At 38.1% G+C, this 23,962-nt stretch overlaps 1 protein-coding gene across 2 annotated transcripts in view; it reads right to left on the reverse strand.

Annotated features, from left to right (window-relative positions):
* Positions 1-251: 251 nt before the first annotated feature.
* SPPL2A (signal peptide peptidase like 2A) overlaps positions 252-23,962 on the reverse strand; it is a 47,471-nt gene continuing 23,760 nt past the window's right edge. Inside the window, exons 9-16 of one of the 2 annotated variants that reach the window (XM_075532120.1) lie at positions 23,388-23,469; positions 22,582-22,656; positions 19,311-19,367; positions 19,064-19,117; positions 18,598-18,700; positions 16,390-16,464; positions 15,076-15,236; positions 252-4,202 (exon numbers count right to left, since the gene is read on the reverse strand). In XM_075532120.1, coding sequence (XP_075388235.1) covers positions 4,128-4,202; positions 15,076-15,236; positions 16,390-16,464; positions 18,598-18,700; positions 19,064-19,117; positions 19,311-19,367; positions 22,582-22,656; positions 23,388-23,469 — 682 coding nt within the window. In that variant the 3' untranslated portion in view covers positions 252-4,127. The remainder of the gene's footprint in view (positions 4,203-15,075; positions 15,237-16,389; positions 16,465-18,597; positions 18,701-19,063; positions 19,118-19,310; positions 19,368-22,581; positions 22,657-23,387; positions 23,470-23,962) is intronic. The other variant, XM_075532119.1, reaches the window with a different exon arrangement.

Below are 23,962 nucleotides of genomic sequence, written 5' to 3' on the forward strand. Positions count from 1 at the left end.
GCGGCTGCCCAAGGTTTTCATGACAAAAGGAAGGATATTTGCTTATATACAAAGAGTCTAGTACTTAATTTAATTAAACAAATATTAAGTGTTTTTATGTCAGTATGAATTTATTGTTATTGACATAGAATCTAAGTTTACATTTGTCAGATTGAACTACATTGCCATTTTTGCCTCGTGTGAACACAATCAGTACACTTTTTGTTCATTTTCAATTTTTTCCCACCATTCAAAATAAAGCAATTTACAACTTTATTTTAAAATAGAATTTATTGAGTACCAAAATGAATTCAATACATTAAAAAATTATTTTTCTTGTCAGTATTGGCACATAAGACAGTTTAAAGTACTGCTAAATTAACACTTCAAAATGTAAAAATTTTAAATCACACTCCATAGAAAAATAAACCCTATCAGTGTTATAAAAGTATTTAATTTATACTAACTTACTTATCAAAGTGTTAAGAAAAGAATTGCACACTCAAGTCAATCACCTAAGAAGTAAAAATTCACTCATACGTGTTAAAAATGCTTGCAGTTGAACAGAAATCAATAGAAAGCATGAAATATACAAAAACTCTCTCATTTCCATTGAGTTATCTGATTGGGAAGTGCTGCAGGTTAGCCAGGGAAACTCTAGATTAAAAAAACAACACACAAAAAAAACCACATCCAAAGAAATAGAAAAGCTGTTCAGTTTTTCTCTAATCAAAGAACTACGTGACATTACATTTTTAACATTTCCCCCATTAGTGGACCCATCCCTGTCACTAACGAGGGAATGCACTAAACATTTCATGTTAAAAATCATTCTTCCCTCAGCGTACATGCGTCTCAAACCAAGCCTGCGGAAGCGGGGAAATCCTAAGGACACGCACCACTCACGGGCTCCTGGCAGAGCAACGTCTGCATGCACTCTATGAGCCAAGTGGTTTCCTTCGCCAGTTCAGTACTCCACCCAGAACATAGGGCTACGAAACTAGAGGATCCAATTCTAAAAGGTGGATTCTAGACCTCTAGTTTCATAAACTATCTTTTTCTCGGAAGCATAAAATACATTTTCATTACCCTGTCCCAGACCCCTTTAGAAATGGCTCTCTGAAGTTAATGAAAACCCAACCCAACACTACACAAGCCCCAAGCCTGTTGCCATAGAGTAGGCCCCTCCCACAGGGTTTCCAGGGCAAAGGCAGGCTGCCACGCGGCTCTCCCTGACAACGGCTGGAGGGTTTGAACTGCTGATTGTTAGTTAGCAGCGGAATACTTAACCATTAAACCGGCAGGGCTCTTTTCTGAGGTCACAAGGCATTAAAAAAAAATTTTTTTAAACAAAAAATTGTTTAATTGGCATTATCTTGAATAAATCTAAGCAGTTTCTTTGATAATGGGAACACAGAAAGCCTTTAAAGCAGTATATGCCACTGGATTTAGATGTAATTCTGTGTTTTTGAAATCTCAATGGCTGCAATCAGTATGGATTTTGAGGGACCAAGTTTAAATAAACTAGTGCAAGTATTTTTTAGTCAAGTATTAAAATACTTTTTGCAAACATCTGATGCAGAAAGCTCATTTGTATTTACTATAAATCTATGGTTTCATAAGCATTTTTAGGGACATGGAGTCAAAAACTTTCAATTTCAACAGCAGATGGATAGGAAGTTTCTTCCTTCAAACGATAAATCAATGATAGATTTACTAAAAAGGAACAGAATTTGGAGTCTCTGGGAAATGCCCTGGTTACTGTGCTTGGCTGCGAACCGAAGGTGGGACATTTTAGTCTCCCTGGCAATGCCTCAGAAGGCTTGCTGACCATGTCACTGACAGCCCAGTGGTCCTACTCGGAAACACAGAGGGTCACCTGAGTCAGAACTGACTTGAAGGTTATTAAGGAGAAAATATATATTAAAAAAGAAAATACATTAAAATGTCAAGGTCTTTGCCTCCCAGAACTTTACTACTGACCTTTGTTCAATTATGGAGAAGCGAAGATAATAATCAGTGGCTTTCATTTGATAAACTATAGAAATATAGCTAATTTCTAACTAAAGAAAATAAATTTTTCTTGCTGTATTCCATCTAGCTTACTTATTTTTACGCTATGTTTAGAGAAAACAGAACTTCTCTTCCTCTGAAAATTATTGTAGGGGATGGAGAGGAAGAGAAAATTCTGAAGACATATTTCCGTCTTCTTACCCATTCTTCACTTTTGTTCCCCAAATGAAATACTTCTGCAGTTAGTTCTAATTTCTGTACAGAATTATTTTCAGCAATGTTGAAAATTCTTTAAGGACAATATAAAGTCAAAGTTAACATTGAAGAAAAAGAAATTTAGGAATTCCATTTTATTTCTATTTATTCAATTATTTTAGAACACGATTTTAACTCCTTGATACTTAATGGTTGGCTACAAGAGAATTTTATCAGAGAACTTACATTTTCAGATTTCTAGGTATATAATTTTACCAAACAAGCTTTATTTTGGCAAATACTTTATTGATACTATAAATGAAAACATACCTGAAGCTTTAAGATGGCATTTAATCTCTTCTTCCTTCTATCAGAGTCTGCCAAACAAATTAGATTCTTTGGAAAAACTTTAAGCTTGTTAATACGAAGGCAAGATGAACTTTTGTCAGTGAAGTAATAAACTTGTCCTAAACTTACTAGGAATTAGGTAGAAAGAGGTCCTGTCAGAGGGGCAAGTCCATCTGCAATGCAAATAGCAACCGCTAACATGAGACCAAAGCTTCTAACTCTCTCAAAGGCCGAATTTAGTTCCAACATGGAAGATCTGATCCATTTTAAAAGACTAACTTCTAATAAGCCGAACTGGCCTTAGAACGAAAGATCATAAATTTACTTCTCACATTTTGTAGATTATTTAGAGAAATGTAAAATTCATTTGGGAATTTTTAAAGGAAAATGTAAAGATAATTGGGCTTTAACTCCCAAGGTAAGTTAAGGACCACATCTAAGACTTAGCAAACAATGAGATTTTTGAGTTGGAAGATACTGGAAGGAACTTGTCCAACCTATTTACAAATGAGAAAACTTGTCCAACCTATTTACAAATGAGAAAACTGAAATGTGTTGAGAATTGCTCAAACTCTACCACGTTATGATTAAAGTGAAAATAACACCCAGTCTCATTACATCTTTCTGTAATTTTTACTCTGAACACCTTACAATACTTAAAAGTAAGTCATCTGCCATTGAAAAAGTGAAATGTTAAGTGATGATGAGTGAAAATGAGAATAAAAAAATTTAAAACAAGAAGTTGGAGGGATAAACTGTTATGGCACAAACAATGAGTCACATTTATTAATACTTAAATTGATAAGAAAAGTAATTTTAAAATACCAAGCCTTGACAACAGCAAGGTCAAATTTCAAAGTGCAAGAACAATCATAGTAAAATTGAACATTAGTACAGAAATTTAGGATAGTATCTTTAGGGAATTGACATACCCTTGAAAACAGTGGGTCTAAATTTTTCTGTCATCTTATGATTATCCTATGTAGTATATTTCTCTATACCTGAAAAAATATTTTTTAATATAGTACAAGACAATCCAAAGTAATCTAGACCCTCAATTTTAAAAAGAATCAGGGCTTTTATTTAAGCTACAAATATTTATAGTTTCAAATAATTTATTTCTAATCTTTGCAGTGATACAGAGGTCCAAATGTTCAGAATACTGCTGAACTGCCCTCTTGGATGTTCTTAACAGCTATTTTTACAGAGCAGATACACTGGCATAATTCTTTAACAGTTAAATGTGTTTAAAAAAACGTGCTTTAACAGAAATGCTTCCATCTAACATCAGAGCTAAATGCAACAAATTTCATCAGAAAAGTAGAAGGGTGGACCCCCAATATTTTTTAGAAAAATATACTGCATATAATATGCTCATATGTTGAAAATTACTCAGAACATATGCTTTTATTTAATGTGAAGGCACAAGGGTAATGTAGTTAAAAGCAAATGCATTTTAATTATTTATGCTGTAATCTTCCAGGACCAGTTCATAAAAATACATATCTGCAAACATATCACTGAAGATTCTTATAGATTGTCAGTTCAGCGGTGTAGAAGATGAGTGGCACGCACTGCACGTCCTTTCGACATTACTGCTGGATCGTCTGCTCACCAGCAACCACTTGGCTTTCTTCGTTGGTTGCGTAGTCCAGATGGTCCATCACCTAAACATAAATAAAAGATGTTAGGAGATGTACATGTTTAATTTGCCGTCAGTTTCCACTAATTTTCCCAAAGGATTCCTACTTAAAAAAGGTAAAGCAAGCTCTGGGAGATGTCAGAGGAATGTGGAACCCTTCAGGAGACCTAACCATGTGGCCGAGGCCAGCAGATCCCTGCTTGCTCTGGATCTCTCTCTCTGGTTCTCAACACCAATATTGCCCTTGTGGCAGCGGAAGCTCCACCACTAAAGAAGGTACTTCTGATCAACATTCTAGGCATTAAATGCCTAGCTACGAACGCCTACTTACAAAATTGGGAAAACCCTAAAAATTGCTCAACAAGTCACTGTGAGAATAGTCACTCACTCTCTGACCTTAAGGTTATTGATTTAGGAATGATACATGCAATCTTAGAAACATTAAACGAGAAACAATTTTACAAAAACCAACTCAAAACGTGAAGATATTTCTAAGTGTTACTGCAGGTTAAAAAGTATCTGAAAAAAACAAAACCAAGAATTAATTTGTTGAAGGCTTATTTTAGAGGAGAAATGACCAGTTAAACTTTTCTACAAATGGCCACTTTCTGCTTTGACCATATTCCCCACAAAAATTCTTTTCATATATTGGAATAAGGAAGATGGGATTGCTCAACCACTTTTACTGTTTTTACCTGTTTCTCAGATAAAATTATTTTAGAAAATTAACAGCACAGTGTTTATAAATTGTCCAAAATTTTTGGATTAGTGATTGAATTTGAGCCTTGTGATACCATTCTCCCTCACTTTTCTTGGAAATTGGAAGAAAGGGAGACCGGCAAGATTCAATTTCCTACTTTTGTAAACTGGCTCTACAAGTTTGGGGGGGGGGGGTTATTTTAGAGGAAGAGGCATGGTCATTTCCAAAAAGGGATCTCTGGACTGGCCAGATAAAAACATATCATGAGTGGAGGTTCTCAGCTGACAACTATCTCAAGTAATGGGGATAGCTTACAAACCCAAATATTAAATACCTTATGAATCATCCCAAAGCCCCAATCAACCAGTTGTGATGTCATTTAAAAAATTTATTCTTGCCAAGGATGCTCCTAGATTGAGGCAGTGACATGCTGATAGCACTTCGGGGATGGGGGGATTCAAGACGGGTGTCATCATATTTAAATACCTCACTACATGAAGAATAAGATAAAGCTGGTTGAACAGTTAGACATTTGGGTTCCTTTTGCCGAGCAGTTGAGAAGCTCTAGATGAAAGGGGGTAGGCAGGAGAGGGAGAAAATTCAAGCAACCTCACAGAAGGAGTGGGGAGGGGAAACCCTTTTCCTTCCCTGAGACCCACTGACACTGGCAACTGTAACCTATAGAAATAATAGTCTAGGTAACCTTAGATACAACAGCCCTCCTCTTTCCTGATCTCCACCTACCTCACTGACATCATAATCTTTAAAAAAAATTTTTCTCAAATAATATCTTTATTGACATCTTACTCATTCCAATATATCCCTTCCCTTCCCTTATAGTTCTGTTGTTCAATTCCATCGGGTGGGGCTATACAACCACCAGTGCGATCAACTCTCCCCACCCCCACCCATCCAGCTCGCGCGCTCTCTCTCTCTCTCTCTCTCTCTCTCTCAGACAGCCAATGCACAGAGAGGATCAAATATGGCCAGCCCCACTACAAGACATGACATCCCTCACTGACCCAGAGTTCCACAGGGGCAACACTGGAGACACAGTGTGGGAATTGCACCCAATCTGACCCCCCCACACCGAGGCAAAACACTAAGGGTGTGCAACAGAACAATGCCACATTATTAGAGCAAGCTGTTTTTATACCGAGGTAAGATTTAAGTAGAGGCCGAAAGTCCATCTGTTTCCACGTTGCATTTGCCTATATATACACACATATAAATGATTATACACATATTCATATATGTATATATATCTTGGGTTTTGTTTTTCCTCCTACTCCACTATTATGCTGCCTGTTTTTCACCTCTCAGTAATTCTTCACAGATACAAGATACAATTCAATTGATCAAACATTCCCAGAAGTTACACTCTTCTCAGGGACTGACACTCTACTCTTATCCCTCAAAATAAAATAATGAACAAGAGCAAACCGCCCCCCCCCACAAACTTTCAAAGCCAATTTTTTAAGAACATCTCTATAAAACATTTTTCTTTTTCTTTACTCACCTAACAATAGAAACATAGAAAGTGGCCTCAGAATAAGCTTTCTATAATATATGAAAAAACTCAAATGAATAAGGATAATAACATTATTTGGTATAAACTGTTTTTGCATTCCTATATCAGCAAGCTCAATTTGGAGAAGGGTCCCCTGAAATTGAGTTGACCAACCTGGGATTTACTTGTAGGTTTGCTTTTTTGGGAAGTGAACCAATCTCCAGAAACTAATCTAATGGAACACACATTAAGGGCGAGTAACTAGAGTTGTTGATTACTAAAGCAGACAAAGCCATTCTAAGAATCTGTGTATTTTGACTCATCAGTTACAGCTTGTGACTTCTAAAAATAATTAGAAGCACCTAGTGACATTTAACAGAGACAAACCTACTATTTATGGATATCAACAAACTGTGACTTACTTTCCACCTAGAGTAAAACAGCGCTGTGGATTATCACTGCAAAAATCTGATTAACCCCACTGATTTCACGTGAGAAAAGAAATGCCCTCTAGAATTAAGGCTTTTGTTTTAATTATTCTATATGTCAAGGTCATAAGGTCACTGGCTGATTTTTCTCTCTAAAAAAATATACCTTTATTTACTCAACACTAACTAGAACTTGGGTGTTGAGTAAAAGCAAATAAATGGAAACGAGTCCTGTAGGTCTTACAGCATCCCCAAAAAAGTGTCCATAAAGATGCAGTATATTTTAAAAAGATAAAAGTATAACTAGCTATGTAAGGGTTTGGGGGAAAGACACACAAGTGAGATTTCTAAATTAGGGTTATTATAGGAAAATCCTTACTACAGAAACGATAATTTTTTAATTCAAAGAACTTCACAGAAGAGTTAGAAGGTTCCAAATAAAGAAATGGTAAGAGTTAATTCTATGAAATTTCCACATGACAGCAACTGACAAACTATGAGGGGTGCCTCCCCCAAACAAGAATTTTTCAAAGCTATATATTTAAATGGTTTTTTTTTTTCTAAAACAGGCTTATCATCTTCAAAGTACTCTCCATTATACTTAATTTATTTGTCAAATCTGTGATTTCATTCTTGGAAACATTTTTCAAATTCAGCTGTTTGGATGCCTGAGAGTGCCTCCCTCGTTTTTTTCTTCACCTCTTCTACATTGTCAAAGGCTGTCCTTTCATGTCCCTCTTCATTCAGGGGAATAAGAAGAAGCCACACAGAGTGAGGTCCAGTGAGTCAGAGGCATGGGGCAAGAGAACCATGGTTTTTCTTTGGTCAAAAAGTGGTGCACTGAGATGGCTGCCTGAGCAGGTGCATGGTAGTGGTGGCAAAACCAGGCCCCTGTCTGCCACAAATTAGGTCTTTTTGTAGCACACTGTGATGCTATCTTTTCAGAACCTCCAACTGTAAACTTTGATGAACAGTCTGACCTGTTGGAATGAACTCCAAACGCACAAGTCAACATTTTTGTCAGTTTGGGAAGTTGATGGGCGTCCAGAATGAGGTTTGTCATCAATCAACATTTCACCTTTTTGAAATGAGAAAATTACTCATACACTTGAGTTTTTCCCATAGCGCTACCCTTGTAAGCTGTGTTCAACATCACAAGTTTACGCGGCATTTTTTAAAGCAGCAAACAAAATTTCATAGCTGCATGCTGTTCTCTGAAATCAGCATTGTGAAATTATGAAATTGAGGTTTAAATTATGAAAAATGAGGTGTGAGTGAAACTTTTTTCATGAAAAAACTCACTGTGACCAGAGAGAACCTTCCCAGGAGATGCCACTGGGTGCACTAATTCAGAGCAAGTTGATGAATGCTTGCCCAGTGGGAAAAACTCGTGATACAAAAGCTCCACTCTGACCAGTGCAATTCTGGGTTTTTGTGGGTACCCCCTCGTATGTCATTTCTCACTTGTAAACAGCATAAGAGGGCTGTCAGGACTTTAAAACATTTCCAGTGAAAAATCCTGTGTTTTACCCCAGCTATACTTCTTATTCAACTCTCCTATCAGGACCTAGAATCAAATCAAATGATTAACAGCATAAATAAATGTGCCACTACCTCAGTTTTTGAATTTACTTATTTTTGTATTTAATTACTTTTTAAGACCAGCAGAAAAAACGTTTAGTACTTACAAAACAATCATTGCGTATAAGTTTAAAGTTGTAAAAGTGTCTTGCTTTTATAATAGCATATAGGTCCAAACAATTTGGGGGTAATTTCATAAGGTCTTAAATACACACACAAAAGTGACTAAAGATCAGTGGATTAAGGACTGAACACTGGAGTTGCTCTGCATGAAGAATGTTAACAATATTAGCTGAGAATTTATGGTGTGTATAGCATTGCTGTTTAAGAACTGTGGTTGCTTGATGCGTAGGAGTTAATAACTCAGGGAGGCATACTTAAATACCTACACTACCAGGCCGATGTTAATAATTACTTAAAGTACAAAGTGCTACAGAAATAGGGGGAGAGGTGAAGCTGACTTCAATGGGAGGATTGGAGATGCTTAGAGAAGGCAGATTTTGAGTTTAGAACAGATCGGGGAAATGATGGAAAGACAGACTAGCAACGCTATGGTGAAGATGAGGAAGATGAAGAGAAGGGAAAAAATACAGTCAGTCTAAGTGGTGAACCAGAAACTGCCTTCAGGGTGTCCTATGAGTCCATCCCAGGTCTGTCATACCTGGTTTGTTGAGGCTTTGCAGGCTACTCTCCATGTCTGTTACCTGACTGTAACACCCACCTCCTGAGCAAGCCCTGGGTTGACTAACTACTTGGGATTACTTGCCCTCCTACCAGCCCTGAGATCTAACCTGATTTTATGGATGAGGAGAAAGAATATTAAGAGAAATTAATTGGTCACAGTAATCCCAACATCTAAAATATATTGATTCCTCAAATGACAATATTCAAGATAAAGTAATTTTAACTTTGAAAACACATGAGATTGAACTACTGAATTGTTGCTTTGTAAATTATATGCCAATAAAACTGTCTAAAATTATATGAGAAAGTTAAAGACAATAATAAAGTACCGTTTATACTTGAGTATAAGCCGACCCGAATATCAGCCAGGACACCTAATTGTATCACAAAAATTGCATAAAAATGTGCTGAAAAACTCAGCATATACATAAGTATATACAGTAAATACTATTACACACCTAATCATACCATAATAGTAACAGCACCAACCTATGAGTGGATAGGGCTGAATATTGGCAAGAAATTGGGACTATCCTCACGAATACATATAGGCTTGATTGTGAATATTTCTACTTATGTGTTTCTAATATATCCATGGATACCGTGCAGCATAAACCAACCCAAATCAAATCCAGTGCCAGTGGGTCTTAGCAACACTATAGGATAGAGGAAAACTGACCCTCGGGGTTTCTGAGGCTGTAAATCTTTACCAAAGACAATAGTCTCATTTTTATCCCACAGAGAGGCTGGTGGATTTGAATTGCCGACCTTGAGGTTAGCAGGCCAACACATAACCTATATTATGCAGCCAGGTCTCCTTATAGGAGAGAATACAAGGGCAAAGTTATGAAAACATATGACTATAGCAAACACCTTGAGAGAATGAAGCTCTCAGCCTGGGGGAGCTGCTCAAGACCATTGTTCAAGATTAAGTCGAATAACATAGCCCACAAAGGCAATGTTCTCCTTCCTACTTTGGTGAGTAGTGACTGGGGTCTTAAAGGCTTTATACGTGGGCGTGTAAGGAGGTATCTTCCTGTCTGGAGCAAAATAAAGATGTATGAAAACAAATAATCCAAAGGGCTAATGGACTGTGAACCTCAGCCTCCAGGGCATGGCAACTAGAGGAAACAGATGGTGCCCGACTACCACTGCGGACTGACCTGAACAGGTTCAGCATCAGGGGTCCTGGGCAGAGTGGGAGAAAAACAGAGCAAAACACAAAGCAATTTAAAAATCCAGGTTTACTGGTCTGATAGAGTGGTAGAACTCAAGACCTGGGCCTTTGGACACTCAAAACCTGAAACTGAGCTTACTACAAGGCTCAGCTTTAAGTCAAACCATAACTAACTAAACTAACACGGGCAATGAATGAACAAATGTGCTTTACACAATTGATGTATGAATGGATTGTGATAAGAGCTGTATGAGCCCCTAATAAAACGATTAAAAATAAAAGAGAAATAAACTAACACCTTGCCATTGAGTCAGTTCTGACTCATGGAGACCCTGTGGGACAGGTCAGAACAACTGCCCCTGTGGATTCTCCAGGTCATAACTCTTTGTATCGCCCTCCCATAGACAGGCCTAAGCATGATCGATAGCACCTGGGAGCTATGCACGCTCCAGGAGGAGATCAAAAGGATGGTGTTTTCCCAGAAGGCAGAAAGGGCTTGGAAAGGAGGACAGTGGAAATGTCAAGCACAGGGAGGGAATTTTGCTCCGTGCAAGCAATCCCACAAAACAAAATGCTTATGAGTTGTTGAATGGAAACCCAGTTTTCTCTGTAAACTTTCATCCAAATTACAAAAAGTTAAAAAAAAGCTAAGAGAAATTTTTTCCCACGTAAAATTGGAAGAGTTTTGTAAAGGCTGTGTATTCAGTAACGTTCAAAACTGCTAATTTTGGGGTGGGTTGGGTTAAATAGGCTCTCTTCTGGTAGTAATTTAATTTTTAATATTATGCAACTAGCCAGCCTAAACTGTCAGGATATGTCCCCTCTTTGTAGTTTAAATTCAGTGTAAATGGCGTGGGAGAGTCTAACAGAATTTGTTATCTGAGGCTTGTGATGGCTAGCACATTTTTTTACAAGTAAGCTAGAGAATCAGATTTAACAAACACCTGAGGTTTTAAGAGCCAAACCAGGAAAATGAAAACCTAGTTAATAAATTCAAAAATAACATCCAAACTAACCAACAGGCCAAAGCAAACAAACAAACAACTCAGACTCCTACAAAGAGGAATAATAGCAAATGCATGCATAGTGTTTGCGCTCGGCTGCCTACTACCATCCTTTCACTGTCAACACACAGGAATGGGCTTCAACATGTCGGTTAAAAAATTTCAATTCTAGCTTTCCATACACGTTTGGAAGTCCCTCTTAGAATGCACAAAACAATTCTCAGAAGTAGGATGACTACGACATCATTTTATAATTAGGGAACCCCGCTCACGCACTCTCACGGCCATCAAGTCAATGATGGCTTTCCGAAACCACTGTTAACTGTCTGTGCGTGTAGAAAACCCCGTCTTTCTCCCACAGAGCTGCTGGTGGTTTCGAATTGCTGACCTTGTGGATCGCAGGCCACAGCGTAACCACTATACCACCAGGGCTCCTATTTAGGAAAACTACGTGCCAAACAGCTAAGTGGTTGGGCCAGTGTCACTCACTGCCATCAAGTCGGTCCCAGCTCATAGTGACCCTACCGGGCAGTGTAGACCTGCCCTTGTGGGTTTCTGAGCCTGAAACTGTGGAAGCAGAGGTGGAGCTGCTGGTGGTTTTAAACCACTACTGCACCACTGTCGCATGGCTAGCAGTAATGGACCCAAACTGAAGCTTCCTGGGACTAGGTTCCATGGCCCTGATCACTGTTATTTTATAATCCATATGTCCTTCTCTAATAAAATTACAATTATCACGTTGCAAGAGTTAGCAAAGTTGTCCTGTAGCTGAGCACCGTCTGACTTCCCCAACATGCTTTACTACAGCACCTCTATCTTTCAGATCCTTTTTCATGGAGGTTCTTACAGTCAGTTATCATACTTAGGCCTGCATCATGTGGTGAAACTCCTGGACTCTGCTTTCATGGACTGTTACTGGTTTGTGTCCAGTTACAATGACCTTCTCCATTATAGGTAGTTCATATGAAGCAGAATTATATATATATTTTCAAAATCACAATATGTAAAAAAAAGAGAAAAATCACAATATTTAAGAAAAAACATGGACTGTCCAAACCATAGAATTGGCCATAACAATATGAGTATAAATGGATACCTTGGTTGAATTCCTTCCTTACCTACCACCTCCTTTTCTCCCCACTGAACATCATAGACTAAGAAGGGAGGAATTAGACTAACTCAGAGAATATTTTCTAAGAAACCTTGAATTATTCTATTCAAACATATAACACCTCTAATTATTCAACTACTTCAAGCCTAAAGATTGGTGTGAAGCTAGAAAGGCTAGGAAGGTTCTTCCCATTTTTCTTCAGATACTTTTCTATTACTTTAAAAAATGCAAACATGTATTACTTTGTAACTGAAACACAACTAAGAAGAATAATTAAAGTGGAAATAAATGTTAGGGCCTATCTATGAAAAAATGTATTAGCTTCCAATAAGGATATGAGTGCACACATCATTCAAAATAGAGAAAGGAAAACTAGAAATACTTCAATGGACATCTTTTCCATTACACCCAGATTTTCACTAATTTTTGGACAATTCCTTGAAGGAAAAAAATTACTGTGTCAAAAAGAAATGGCAAATACAGTATGGTATAAGAATACGGGCGCATAATGTACAGCAGTTAAAGCTGCTAACTGTGTGGAATTTCAAGTGAAAAACAACCAAAAGAAGCAGAACACAGAACTATTTGAACATGGTGCTCATCTACCTATCTAATTACTTGCCGACAAAAGGCTCCGAGGACATGTCTACAAAAGAATGATGGCAGCATATGCACAAGTGTGCTTGACACAACTGATGTACCGATTGTTATAAGAGCCCCCAATAAAGTGATCTTCTAATTAAACAAAGAAGAAGGCGGCAGAGAGGAGAGCCCTGCACCTTGACAGTGATTATCTCTAGGTGGTGAGAATAATGGACACCCTTTGCTCACAGCTCTGAGTTTACCCCTTTATACCAGTGTCTCCTAAACCTCTGGGGGGGGGGGGCGAGGGTGCTACAAAAGTAGATCTACGTTTTATCCTGGATTGCGAGCTATCGCATTCAAAAAGATTTTTTTAAAAAGATCACTTTATTGGGGGCTCTTACAGCACTCGTAACAATCGATACGTCAATTGTATCAAGCACATTTGTACATATGCTGCCATCCTTATTTTCTAAGCAAGTATAAAAATTTTAATTGCAAACAAATTTTTAATTGCAAGGGGTCCTGAGTTTTTTAAATGAAAAGGGGGTGGTAGGCCAAATAAGTTTGGGCACCTGTATTCTGTTCTCTCACTCATTCATTCACTGAGTTTGCTGGCACTAGCAAGTTTCCATCGCTTTCTTATTTATCAGACGTACTTATTTAATGGCTTATTACTACTCTTTTCCCAGAGGTACTTTGATATATCCAATAGGATTCAATGATGAGCATTTCCTGCCCAAACCAACTGTCCTTTATCTCAAGCTACCTACTCCATCAAAAAAATGCTGGTCACTGCTTCCTCCTCCTATCCCCACACTAAATCTACAGCCTCCCAGTGATGCTTCTAATGACTTGGACCATTTCTCTTCATCTTTCACAAGGCCACAAGAGCACCTCTGTTTGTAATTTGTTCACCTTGTGTTACCAGCACCTTAAATAGCACCCGGCTCATAGAACTGCTAGACAAACATTTGCTACATGAACTATAAAACCATAAAATAAAAACACAGTGATGTGGATCACTTTTGAGGATATGACTTTTAAAGGCTAGTCATAGAGTGTCTGTTGTAGGATACTTTTATTTTTAACAAATCTATATAAAATAAAAAAGAAAACCTTTGTGTAAGACTAACCTTCATAAAAAAGTTAAAAGCTATCACCTTAGTTTAGCCAAGGATGTTGAGGTCAAAAGGAAATCCCATGTATACGGATGTGTAAGTTGAGGCACTAGGATTGTGATAGACAAGGCAGGTATTGTTTTATTTACACCTCAAAGAAATGATGTAATTCTAGATCCATGCTTTTTCCAATTAAAGAAGTATGTTGAACTTTATGTGTTCGGCACCTCTTATAAATAAAAGATAATACCATGGACAAACCACCAGCCAGATATGAACTTTGAGCTGTTTATCTGGGAACGGAATTGCAGTCATCATCTAACGCTGTCTCCCTTTTTGCTCATGTGACCATGGATGCACTCGCCATGAGCGCAGGTGGAGGAGGGTAAGGCCTCACAAAGTCAATACCAAGGCTACGCTCAACAGGCTAGCTTCCCCCAGCCCCTACCAAGCTCATGCAAACAAGCTGTACCAGGAAAAGAAGAGGTTTAACTTCAATGAAAACAACTCAAACGTAACAGACTATAATAACTAGATTGTCTCTGTTCTAGAATTTTAAACAAAGGTTAAGCTTGTCAGATTTAAGTCTACAATGAACACCCGGGATAATTTAGTTAGGCCATTTAGATATTGAAGAGAGTATACTTTTTAAAACTGTATAAACTCTCAGACTCTTATTAAAATTCAGTACTTATTTTATATCTCTCTCATCAAATGCACGTTTGTGTGCATTTTGAAAATTCAAGATGAAATGTCATTTTCCCTGATGCTCTCTCACTTCTTTGTGGTAGCTGTCTCGAGGCGCCAGGTTTGGGCATCAGCTTTCAGTGGGGTGACAACAGATGATGCAGCAGGTGAACAGTGGGGGTAAGGAAAGTGTGGGGGAAACCAGTGATCCGCTGACAGATTTAAAGTAACTCAAACATTCAGTGGCCAACCAGAGTTAAGAAACTTAAGTTAACAACAACGACAAAGTGGTAACTGAAGCATAAGCATTTACCTGGTAGCTGCTACCTTTCCAGAATTTCTTCATTTCCTTACGTCTCCATGCAACAACTGAGGCAGTAATAAGAGTGCAAGGTACCAAGTAGAGGAGAGCAGGTTGCCCACTTTTCATCAGCACCAGGACAACAAATGTCAGTATCATGCCCACCGCATAGGCTGCAAGAATAATACCAAGCAGCGGTCATTTGTACATGTTACTGACTGGATAGCCCTTCTTACTGAAGTATGGGTTTAAAAATATTTCTGAGGACATTTTTGCCTTGATTTCGCTTCATAATTTCATTATTTTCATAGATAGAAATTGAGAGCTTTAAAATAATTAAAAATGTTAATATTAAGGGAGTCATGTATCACTGAAAAAGATTATAGTGATTTAAGAAAGCCTCTCGTGTTAAAATCTTAAGATAGTTAAAATTTGTAACTAGAGGAACTACAGGTTATTTTGAGAAATCTTCCTAAGATTGATTACACATTTCTTAGGCTTTTTACATAAGTGCATACCAAATGAGATCGGTTATTTTCTTAAGAGACTCAGCTTCTCATTACTTAGAATATTAGAGCTGGAAAGCCCTTTGTGGACAATTTAGTCCTTCATTTTATAAATGAGGCGATGGAGACTGAGACCTAAGTAACTTGCTCATTTACAAAGCAGAATTGATGGATTCCCCATTGTCTGCCTATTTACTAAGTGTTCTTTTATTCTGGCACGCTGACTGCTGTTGGACTCTTAACAGGTTAATGAACTTAGGGCATACAATAGCAATAGTTCACACTGCTTTTCCTGTCTTTATAGTTAACCAATTAAACTAACTTCCACCTGTCCCTTCACATACCTGTTCTTTCTTGCTGTGAGGACACCTATTTCTCCCATTCTCCCTCCCTATTATTAATACATGCTTTCAGTTTACTGGACTCAATTCCACTGTGAACCTGGCTAGCTGAGGGAGGCTATTTACCTGACAGGAGAGCTTTGGGAAGTAAACTTAGGGGCAGCTCCTTAATATACTCAGGACTGGTAAAAGTACTTTTATTTCTTATATTTTTCCTTTTTAAAAAACAAACACTACTATTAATACTAGAAAGAGAGTAACAGCTACTTCTGCTGCCCCAGGTGAGATGTTATTACACCATGAATTTATATATATATAGGCTCCAACACCTTGTGATACAAATATTTTTCCCTTTGATTGAAAATTTTGTCTTATGCTTAAAAGCAAAGAATTAGAATGCACAGAATTCCTTATTTTCAGACCGCTACTTTTTCTTCCAGGCAACTGAACATAATGTAAGTAAGAAACAAGGAACTTACCAATTACTGACGAGACATAGTACACAGAAGAACCAATCTGAACATCAAATCTTCTACAGTATGCAATCAAGAGACCTAAAAAAAATCCATATCATTTTCTTAAAACAGCTACAAGACAAACTCAACTCTTAACTGTGGCAACAGTGCACAGGTAACTTTTTGAGTTTAACTTCCAGTTCTGTATCATGGTATTATTAAAGCACCTTGAGTTCGAGAAAAAGTTTTACATGCAGACTCTTAGAATTTACAACCACAGTGAGTTTCCAAGACTCTGTAACTGTTTACAGGAATAGAAAGCCCCGTATTTCTCCTGTGGCTTGTGGTTTCAAACTGCTGACATTTTGGATCACAGTCTAACGCATAACCCACTATGCCGCGAAGGCTCTTTACCTAGTACAATAAAATGATCTGGCACTTAAATACAAAAAAGGTCAATTAAAATTAAAATACAGGCTCTGGTTTGTGGACACATAGGTAGGCGGAAACAACCCATTTCCTACCTACCATATATACTCAAGTATAAGCTGACCCGAATATCAGCTGAGGCACCTAGTTTTACTACAAGAACCGCATTAAAAATGTGCTGAAAAAACTAGGCTTATATATGAGTATATACGGTATTTCTTTGAAGAACTTTGTTGAATCACCTCAAAGAAGCAATCTTAGAACTGTACTTACTAAATCAATCCTATTATAGAACACCAAGAATGATATTTAACCCTTTAAAATGTCTTTAAAATGGTTACCTTATTTGTTATCTTTATTAATTTTGAATTAATTAGTTTCGGGCCCTGCATAATCAATAACTTCCATAATAGTATTCCTTGTTATCTTTACCACATTTGCCATTTAATCATGCTTGCACATTAAAAAAAAAAGTTTTTTTTTAAACCCAAATTAGTATTCAGTTTTTAGATTAAGTCATGTATTATCAAAAACTCTGCTCTTTGCAGAAATGTTCTGTTTGACACCTCTGACATTTACTATGGGAAGTCGATTCCAAGTCAGAGTGATATTACATAAGATTTTATATAGCATTTGAGTAACCCTAGTAAATTTAGGGATAAATGTAAACATATGGCCATTCAAGGAACCTAAGGTTTACACAAGAGAGCAGCTTTTGTTTGTTTGTTTACAATATAATCTTTTAAAAAATAACGTTTTGTTGAATTTTAGGTGAAAGCTCACACAGTTTAGGTTCCCTTTTCGCAATTTCCACACAAATTGTTCAATGACATTAGTTACATCGATCACAATGTGTCAATGGTCTCTTTAACCACGTTCAGCTTCTTCCCTTTCTCCTACTGGATTTTCCCAGCCCCTCATCCTCTCCTCTCTTCTTCACAAAATGCACTTTCTTAGGGGACAAGCTTACATCGATCCCACTTGCTTCTTCTAAGCCAATTTTCGAGCCATGGGCAATCTGAGGGGGCCTCAAGAACGTCACGACAACATTCCATGATCTTCATTCCATTTTCATGAACTTTATGAAATCGCCTTGTATATTTTGTCCAGCACACGTCGGGCTTATTTTCTCACCCTCAAAATTATTTTTTAAGCATTTTCTCTCACTGTCATTGTTCTAATACCAGCCAGAGCTCCTAGACAGTGATTGTTGTTAATGTTGGTGCCTCGATTCTGACGGTGGTGACCCACTGTGTGATGAAACAGAACTGGCCGTACGGTTTTCGTGGCCAACATCCCTGCAGCAGTCCATCACCAGGCCATTCTCCAGCAGAGCGGTTGTGTGGGCACAAACCATCAGCCTTCTGATTAGCAGCCCCGCAAGTGCTCATCCCTTGCGTCACCAAGGGCACCTTATTACAGATCAAGTAAAATTAATTTTTTAAAAACTTTTTATTGTGATTTGCATAAATGTTTACGAAGAAAATGGTTTGCTATCTAATAATTCCTACCTGTCTTATTTTGTAACATTGCTTGCCATCCGCACAAGGCAACAGCACTCTTCCCACTTCCTTCCTGTTTCCCATTTCCATTCATCCTTCTTTCCTACCCTTCCTGCCTCTATGTTTTATCCCTGGGCAAGGGCCACCCTTTTGATCTCCTGTGGTTGGAACAGTGCATTCTCTTGTGTTACTGTTTACCTAACAGGACTGCCTACTGTTTGACTGACACTTAAGTCATTCTAAGATACATTTTCACATAGCAATTTTTAATCAGCAGGTTTTGGCTGAAATTCCCACATACCTGGTACAATAATGTCGCCAAAACCCAATACTGACACTGGCATGAGGCATACGCTCATGACTGAGAAACAGATCAGCTTTGGGACCCTGATGACAACCGGTAGCTGTAAGAAAGAAGCACAACGCAAGCGGTCACCATGCCGTTCAGGGTTCTTGACCCGTCTCGTCCACACAGAGGACGACTGGCAGAATCATTTCTGAACAGTGCTAGAGCGCTTCAAATCAGAGGACATAAATTATAGATGAGAACTCTGGAAAAATGAAACACACAACACAGGTAGGATGAAGAGTATTAACCCAGTAGTCCCACATCTAATCTTTAACATTTTAAAAATTCAAGAATAGGACTTAGGCTTTGAAACAGAATTTTTGGGGGGGCAGTCTGGATTTCCTCCCCCAAAAGAGAGTGTTATGTCAAGAGGGTGTGATTCAAAGTCCAATGAAGAGAGCTGAAGTACAGTTCTTACTTTCTCATGGGGAGCTGAGGGCTGAGCAGAGGCTTCCACAGAGTTTCCATCATTCTAGGATGAAACCCGAGTCAATAGGTATTTAATAATCTAGAATAGCTAAGAAAAGGGCTGTAGTTTGTGAAAAATAAAGTTTTACAATACCTTAGCATGCACTACACACCCAAGGACTACATGGGAAGACAGACGATTCGTTAGACCCACAAACATACACTGAGCAGCCAATTCTATTGCTCACCACCCCTACCTTTTCATTGTTTCCAAAAGGTCCCGCTGCAAGTTCAACCATGATACTCTCGCCATTCTAAAATCAAGAAGAAGTTGTCCCATCATTTACAGGCAACAGACTGCACTATTCAGTAGCATGACTTACGTCATACTGTACATAAACTGAGAATGGGCCATAAGCCATTGCTGCTGAGTCATTCCCAATTCATAGAGACCCTGTAAGACAGGGCAAAACTGCTCTCCAGGGTGCTCAACGCTGTAAGCTCTTTGGGAGGAGACTGCCACCCACATCTATTTCCTGGTAGGTTTGAACCATAGATTTTTCAGTCAGCAGCAAAGCACTTTGAACACGAAATCACCAGAGCTCCTTACAATGGGTTACAGCCTGCTTTTCTCACAAAAGAGTCTCTGAAGATAACAGGAATTGAAATCATCTAGAACAAAGCCCTTTATGGTGTAATGGATATTCACTGGGTTGCTAACCACAAGGTCAGCAGTTCAAAACTGCCAGCTATGTAGCAGGAGAAAGGTGAGGCTCTCCCAGAATGAGTTACAGTCTTGGAAACCTACGAGGGCATATCTGCCCTGTCCTATAAGTGTTGATGTGAGTCACTAGCTTGATGGCAGTGAGTTTTATAACAACGTTCACTTACCATACTGCTTACTCCATCAGAAGTCAACCATCATTAGAAACGGACAATAAACCATGCATAGATTACAGAAATGAACTTTTGAGCACTGCTTCATTCTGACATATTAAGATCAAACATTCACAGCCGTCCACAAGTATTTTTAGTGATAATATGTCCTAAGTGGTTCTACGTCATTTTCAGGAATGACCCTGAATGCTGCTGCTACTGTTGCTAGGTGCCAGCCAGTCGGCTCAACTCATATTAGCCCTCTGCCCTCTGTACACCAGAACCAAACGCTGCCTGGGCCTGAGCCGCCCTCCCAAGTGTTTGAGCCCAGGGTGCAGCCACATTGAACAGGGCTATAAAAGATACTAAAATGTCCAACTTCAAAATAAGTACTGGTAACTTTAGTTGGATAGATGTATAACATCTATTCTAGCTGTTCGCCAAAGCAATAAAACAATAAAGATGAACTTGAAGAGACTGAACCTTAAAGAAAAAGAGAAGCTTCTTTCGCCGACTCCTTCCAATTTTAGCCCTGCCTGCTTTCCACGAGCCAATCAAAATATTGCTCTTAACTGAATCTCCCTCCCTGTGCCAGACTAAAGGTTATTTTGGTTTTTATGGGGCTGTGTGAGGAGTCCGTGAAAAAGTTCCTTCCTGACTGTTGTGGGAGGGGAAGCAAGTTGAGGAAGCAAGCGGAAGTTACACAAGGCACCCATTTTACACTTCACTTTACTGACACATATCAGAAAACAGGCTGTAGGAAAACGTACGCAATTTAGGTAAATACCATGGACTAATTATAATAATATATGGGTGGGGCACATTAGAGAAATTATTTGAGTGTTTTTAAAAGAATCTTGCTGCTAACCTGAGCCAAGTAGAAGGGATAAAATTCCCAAGCCCTCAAAACCTTTTCCTCATGTTAAGCCTTTGGGCTACAAAGGGTTAAGTCAAAGAGTTTAAGAAAATAAACTGGTCCTGAATATAGTTTCTTAAAACAAATTCCTAGGTTGTGATCAAATTTCTAGATTAAGACCACACTCTGGTTCATTGTCTAACTGCTATATAAAACATTCCACTGAAAAGCATCATTGTCATCCTCTCATACATTAACAAACGTGAATAACTTATTATTTGTAAGATATTATAGCAAGTAAAATGGTGGGTGAAAAGATGAGAAAGGCAGGTTTTTAACTGTCCATACTCACTGCCCACCTGCCTGACCAACTGACTACAAGACCACTAACAGTTGGGTCAAGGACATATTTAGAATGTCCAATATTCAATACTTTAAAACCATAACATCAGAAATTAAATACCTGGGCTTTATGTTGTTACTTATTACAGTGAGATCTATAATCAATAGAAACAAACAAGAAGGTGCTAAAGTCGGTAACAGTAAACTACAGAGAGCACGTTAGTCTTTCCCACCAGGTCAAACTGCTAAAAATTATATTCCTCATCAATAGAAGCTAAGATGGGAAAAGATGAAACATTTCCTAATCACAGAAGAAGGAAGGTCCAAAGGCACCTGTATTACCTCCCTGTGCCTTTTAAGTTCTTGAGTATTTTTAGGGGAAGATAGTAAAAATTCTGCGTGTAGGCATGTTTGACATTCATGAAGCGTATAACGTGGTAAAATGGTCAGTCACGTTGTTGAGTGGTTCACCGCGTCGGTGGGGGGACGACTCTCTTTCAGCTAATATGAAATTGCTCAGTGAAGCAAATAGCTCATCATTAGGGCACAGGCATGTGCTAGTAGCAGAGTTCTCTGTAGTTAGGGTCCCCGCAGCTGCTCCAAACACATGGTGACCCTAGGCAGCAGGCCGAGAAATGCTGCCGAGCCTGTGCTATCACCATGATGGGTTCCAGCTGAGACCACGTGACCCACACGACTCTCATGTTCCTGAACTGAAACATGTTCAGCAACAGAGCAACACTCAAACTTCCACTCACATCTGAGGCAGATGGACTAGGAGTTGAGCCCTAGTCTCTTACATGAAAAAATAATTGGTTGAACAAAACATGGAAGGTAAGTACACAAATCAAACCCACTGCTGCTGAGTCGATTCTGATTCATTATGACCCTATCAAACTACGGTAAATACTCATCGCCATGGAGTCGATTCCTGTAAGACAAGGTGGAACTGCCCCTGTGGGTTTCAGAAACTGTAACTGTGCGGGAGTAGAAAGCCTCATCTCTCTCCAGTGGAGGGACTTGGGGCTTCTAACAGCCAACCTGCGGCTTGTGGTTAGCAGCCCAGTGCATAAGCGCCCTACCACCAGGGCTCCTTAGTAACCCTACAAGGCAGAGTGAAACCACTTCATAGCATCTCCAAGTCTGTACATCTTTACAGGAGCACATCACCACAACTTTCTCCACCAGAGGGGCTAGTGGATTTGAACTGCCAACCTTTCAGTTAGTAGTCCTATGCTTAACCTACTGTGCCACCAAGGCGTATGTTAGCTATAATTTGGGGTAATTAAATATAATAAAACCTGCAAAAGCTAGAACCTGTGTAAGCGAGAAACCTGTCAGAGAAGAAAACACAAATATTTCCTACTAAATAAAGCAGTACGCCCCTGACAAAGTTTAAGATTCTCATCTCCTAGCATATTTCCTCATGAATTTCAAAATTCCAAAGGTCATACCTTTGTGATGAACGGTGTTATGAATACAAAAAAAACATCATAGAGGAGGAGAAGGCCTAGGAGTATCACACATGACTGTCAAGGGAAGAAAAAAATTAAAGGTCAAATCTCTTACACCGAAATTTAAGAGATTACACTATTTTGCAAGTACAAATAACTATATGAACATATACTTGAATATTATCTTCTATTAGACCAAAATTGTAATGATTTCTTGTTAATTAAAAGCATAATGAACAATTAATTCATTCAACTATTAATGACTTAAAACTTATGGAGCTCTGAATATTTTATAGATTTCACATTCTAAATTGCTTGTCATGCTAATATTGCTTATTTGAGAAGCAATTTTAAATTTTTGAATACTATTTTAAAAAACATATTTTACAGTTACTATTTGTAATTTTATCTTATATACTACATTGAAACTTCGCTTTAATCAACTGATTATAAAAATTCACTAGAGAGGGTAAAAAAAGCCCTTTCCTTGGTACTTCATTTGGTAAAGATTTAATGAATCTACCATATTACATAAATGACCAAATAAATTATATTAGCAGATTAGTTGGTTGCCTAGGGACTGAAGGCATGGAGTGAAACCGATGGTCCTGGTGTATACCAGAGCTTTTGGAAACAATGAGAAATGGTCGGCAACTTGAATGAGGTAGTGGTGACATAATTATAGTTATAAAATTTCAACTGACTATATACATAAAAGGGTGCATTTTATTGTAACTAAATCATACATTAATAAAGTACCTTTGAAAATAGAATATATTTTAGTTTTTGAAGCAATATACTCATACCTTGAAGTTGGGTAACTTCAGTGTTTTAATTAAATTCAGACAGAAAGCAATCCCCAAGATATCTTGCAAAATCCAAGCCCACCTGAAATCAAAAGATAATTACTCCACTGTTTCATGCAGTTATTTTTAGATGAAACTTCACAAGAAATAGATCATTAAAGTAATACTGTTCTATTGCTATTAGACTGTCCAATTATTAAAGTAGCAACTGTAATGCAAAAAAAAGTCCTATTCTCCATATTTACCACCCCAGTAGAAAAAAGTAATATTATACTAAAATGTTGAAGGTTGTCTCCACAGAACATCTATGTAAGATAAACATAAATTCATATTTATCCTTAATCTTTAATTTATACATGTATCTCTTTTTAGAAAGCTCATAACAATAATGATATTAATATACACCCAGACAGCTAAAACACAAAGGACATAGCTAAGCAACTCACTCTTTAAGAAACTGATATGGGGACAGAGTGGGGGAAGGGGGGAGGAACTGATATGCAAATTATTAGGGGGTTATCATAGCTTCTAAAGTTGCTTAACATTGCATAATCTTCCTCTCTAAGTTTTAGGTC

This window comes from Tenrec ecaudatus, chromosome 14 (genome assembly GCF_050624435.1).
Source record: "Tenrec ecaudatus isolate mTenEca1 chromosome 14, mTenEca1.hap1, whole genome shotgun sequence".
NCBI lineage: Eukaryota > Metazoa > Chordata > Mammalia > Afrosoricida > Tenrecidae > Tenrec > Tenrec ecaudatus.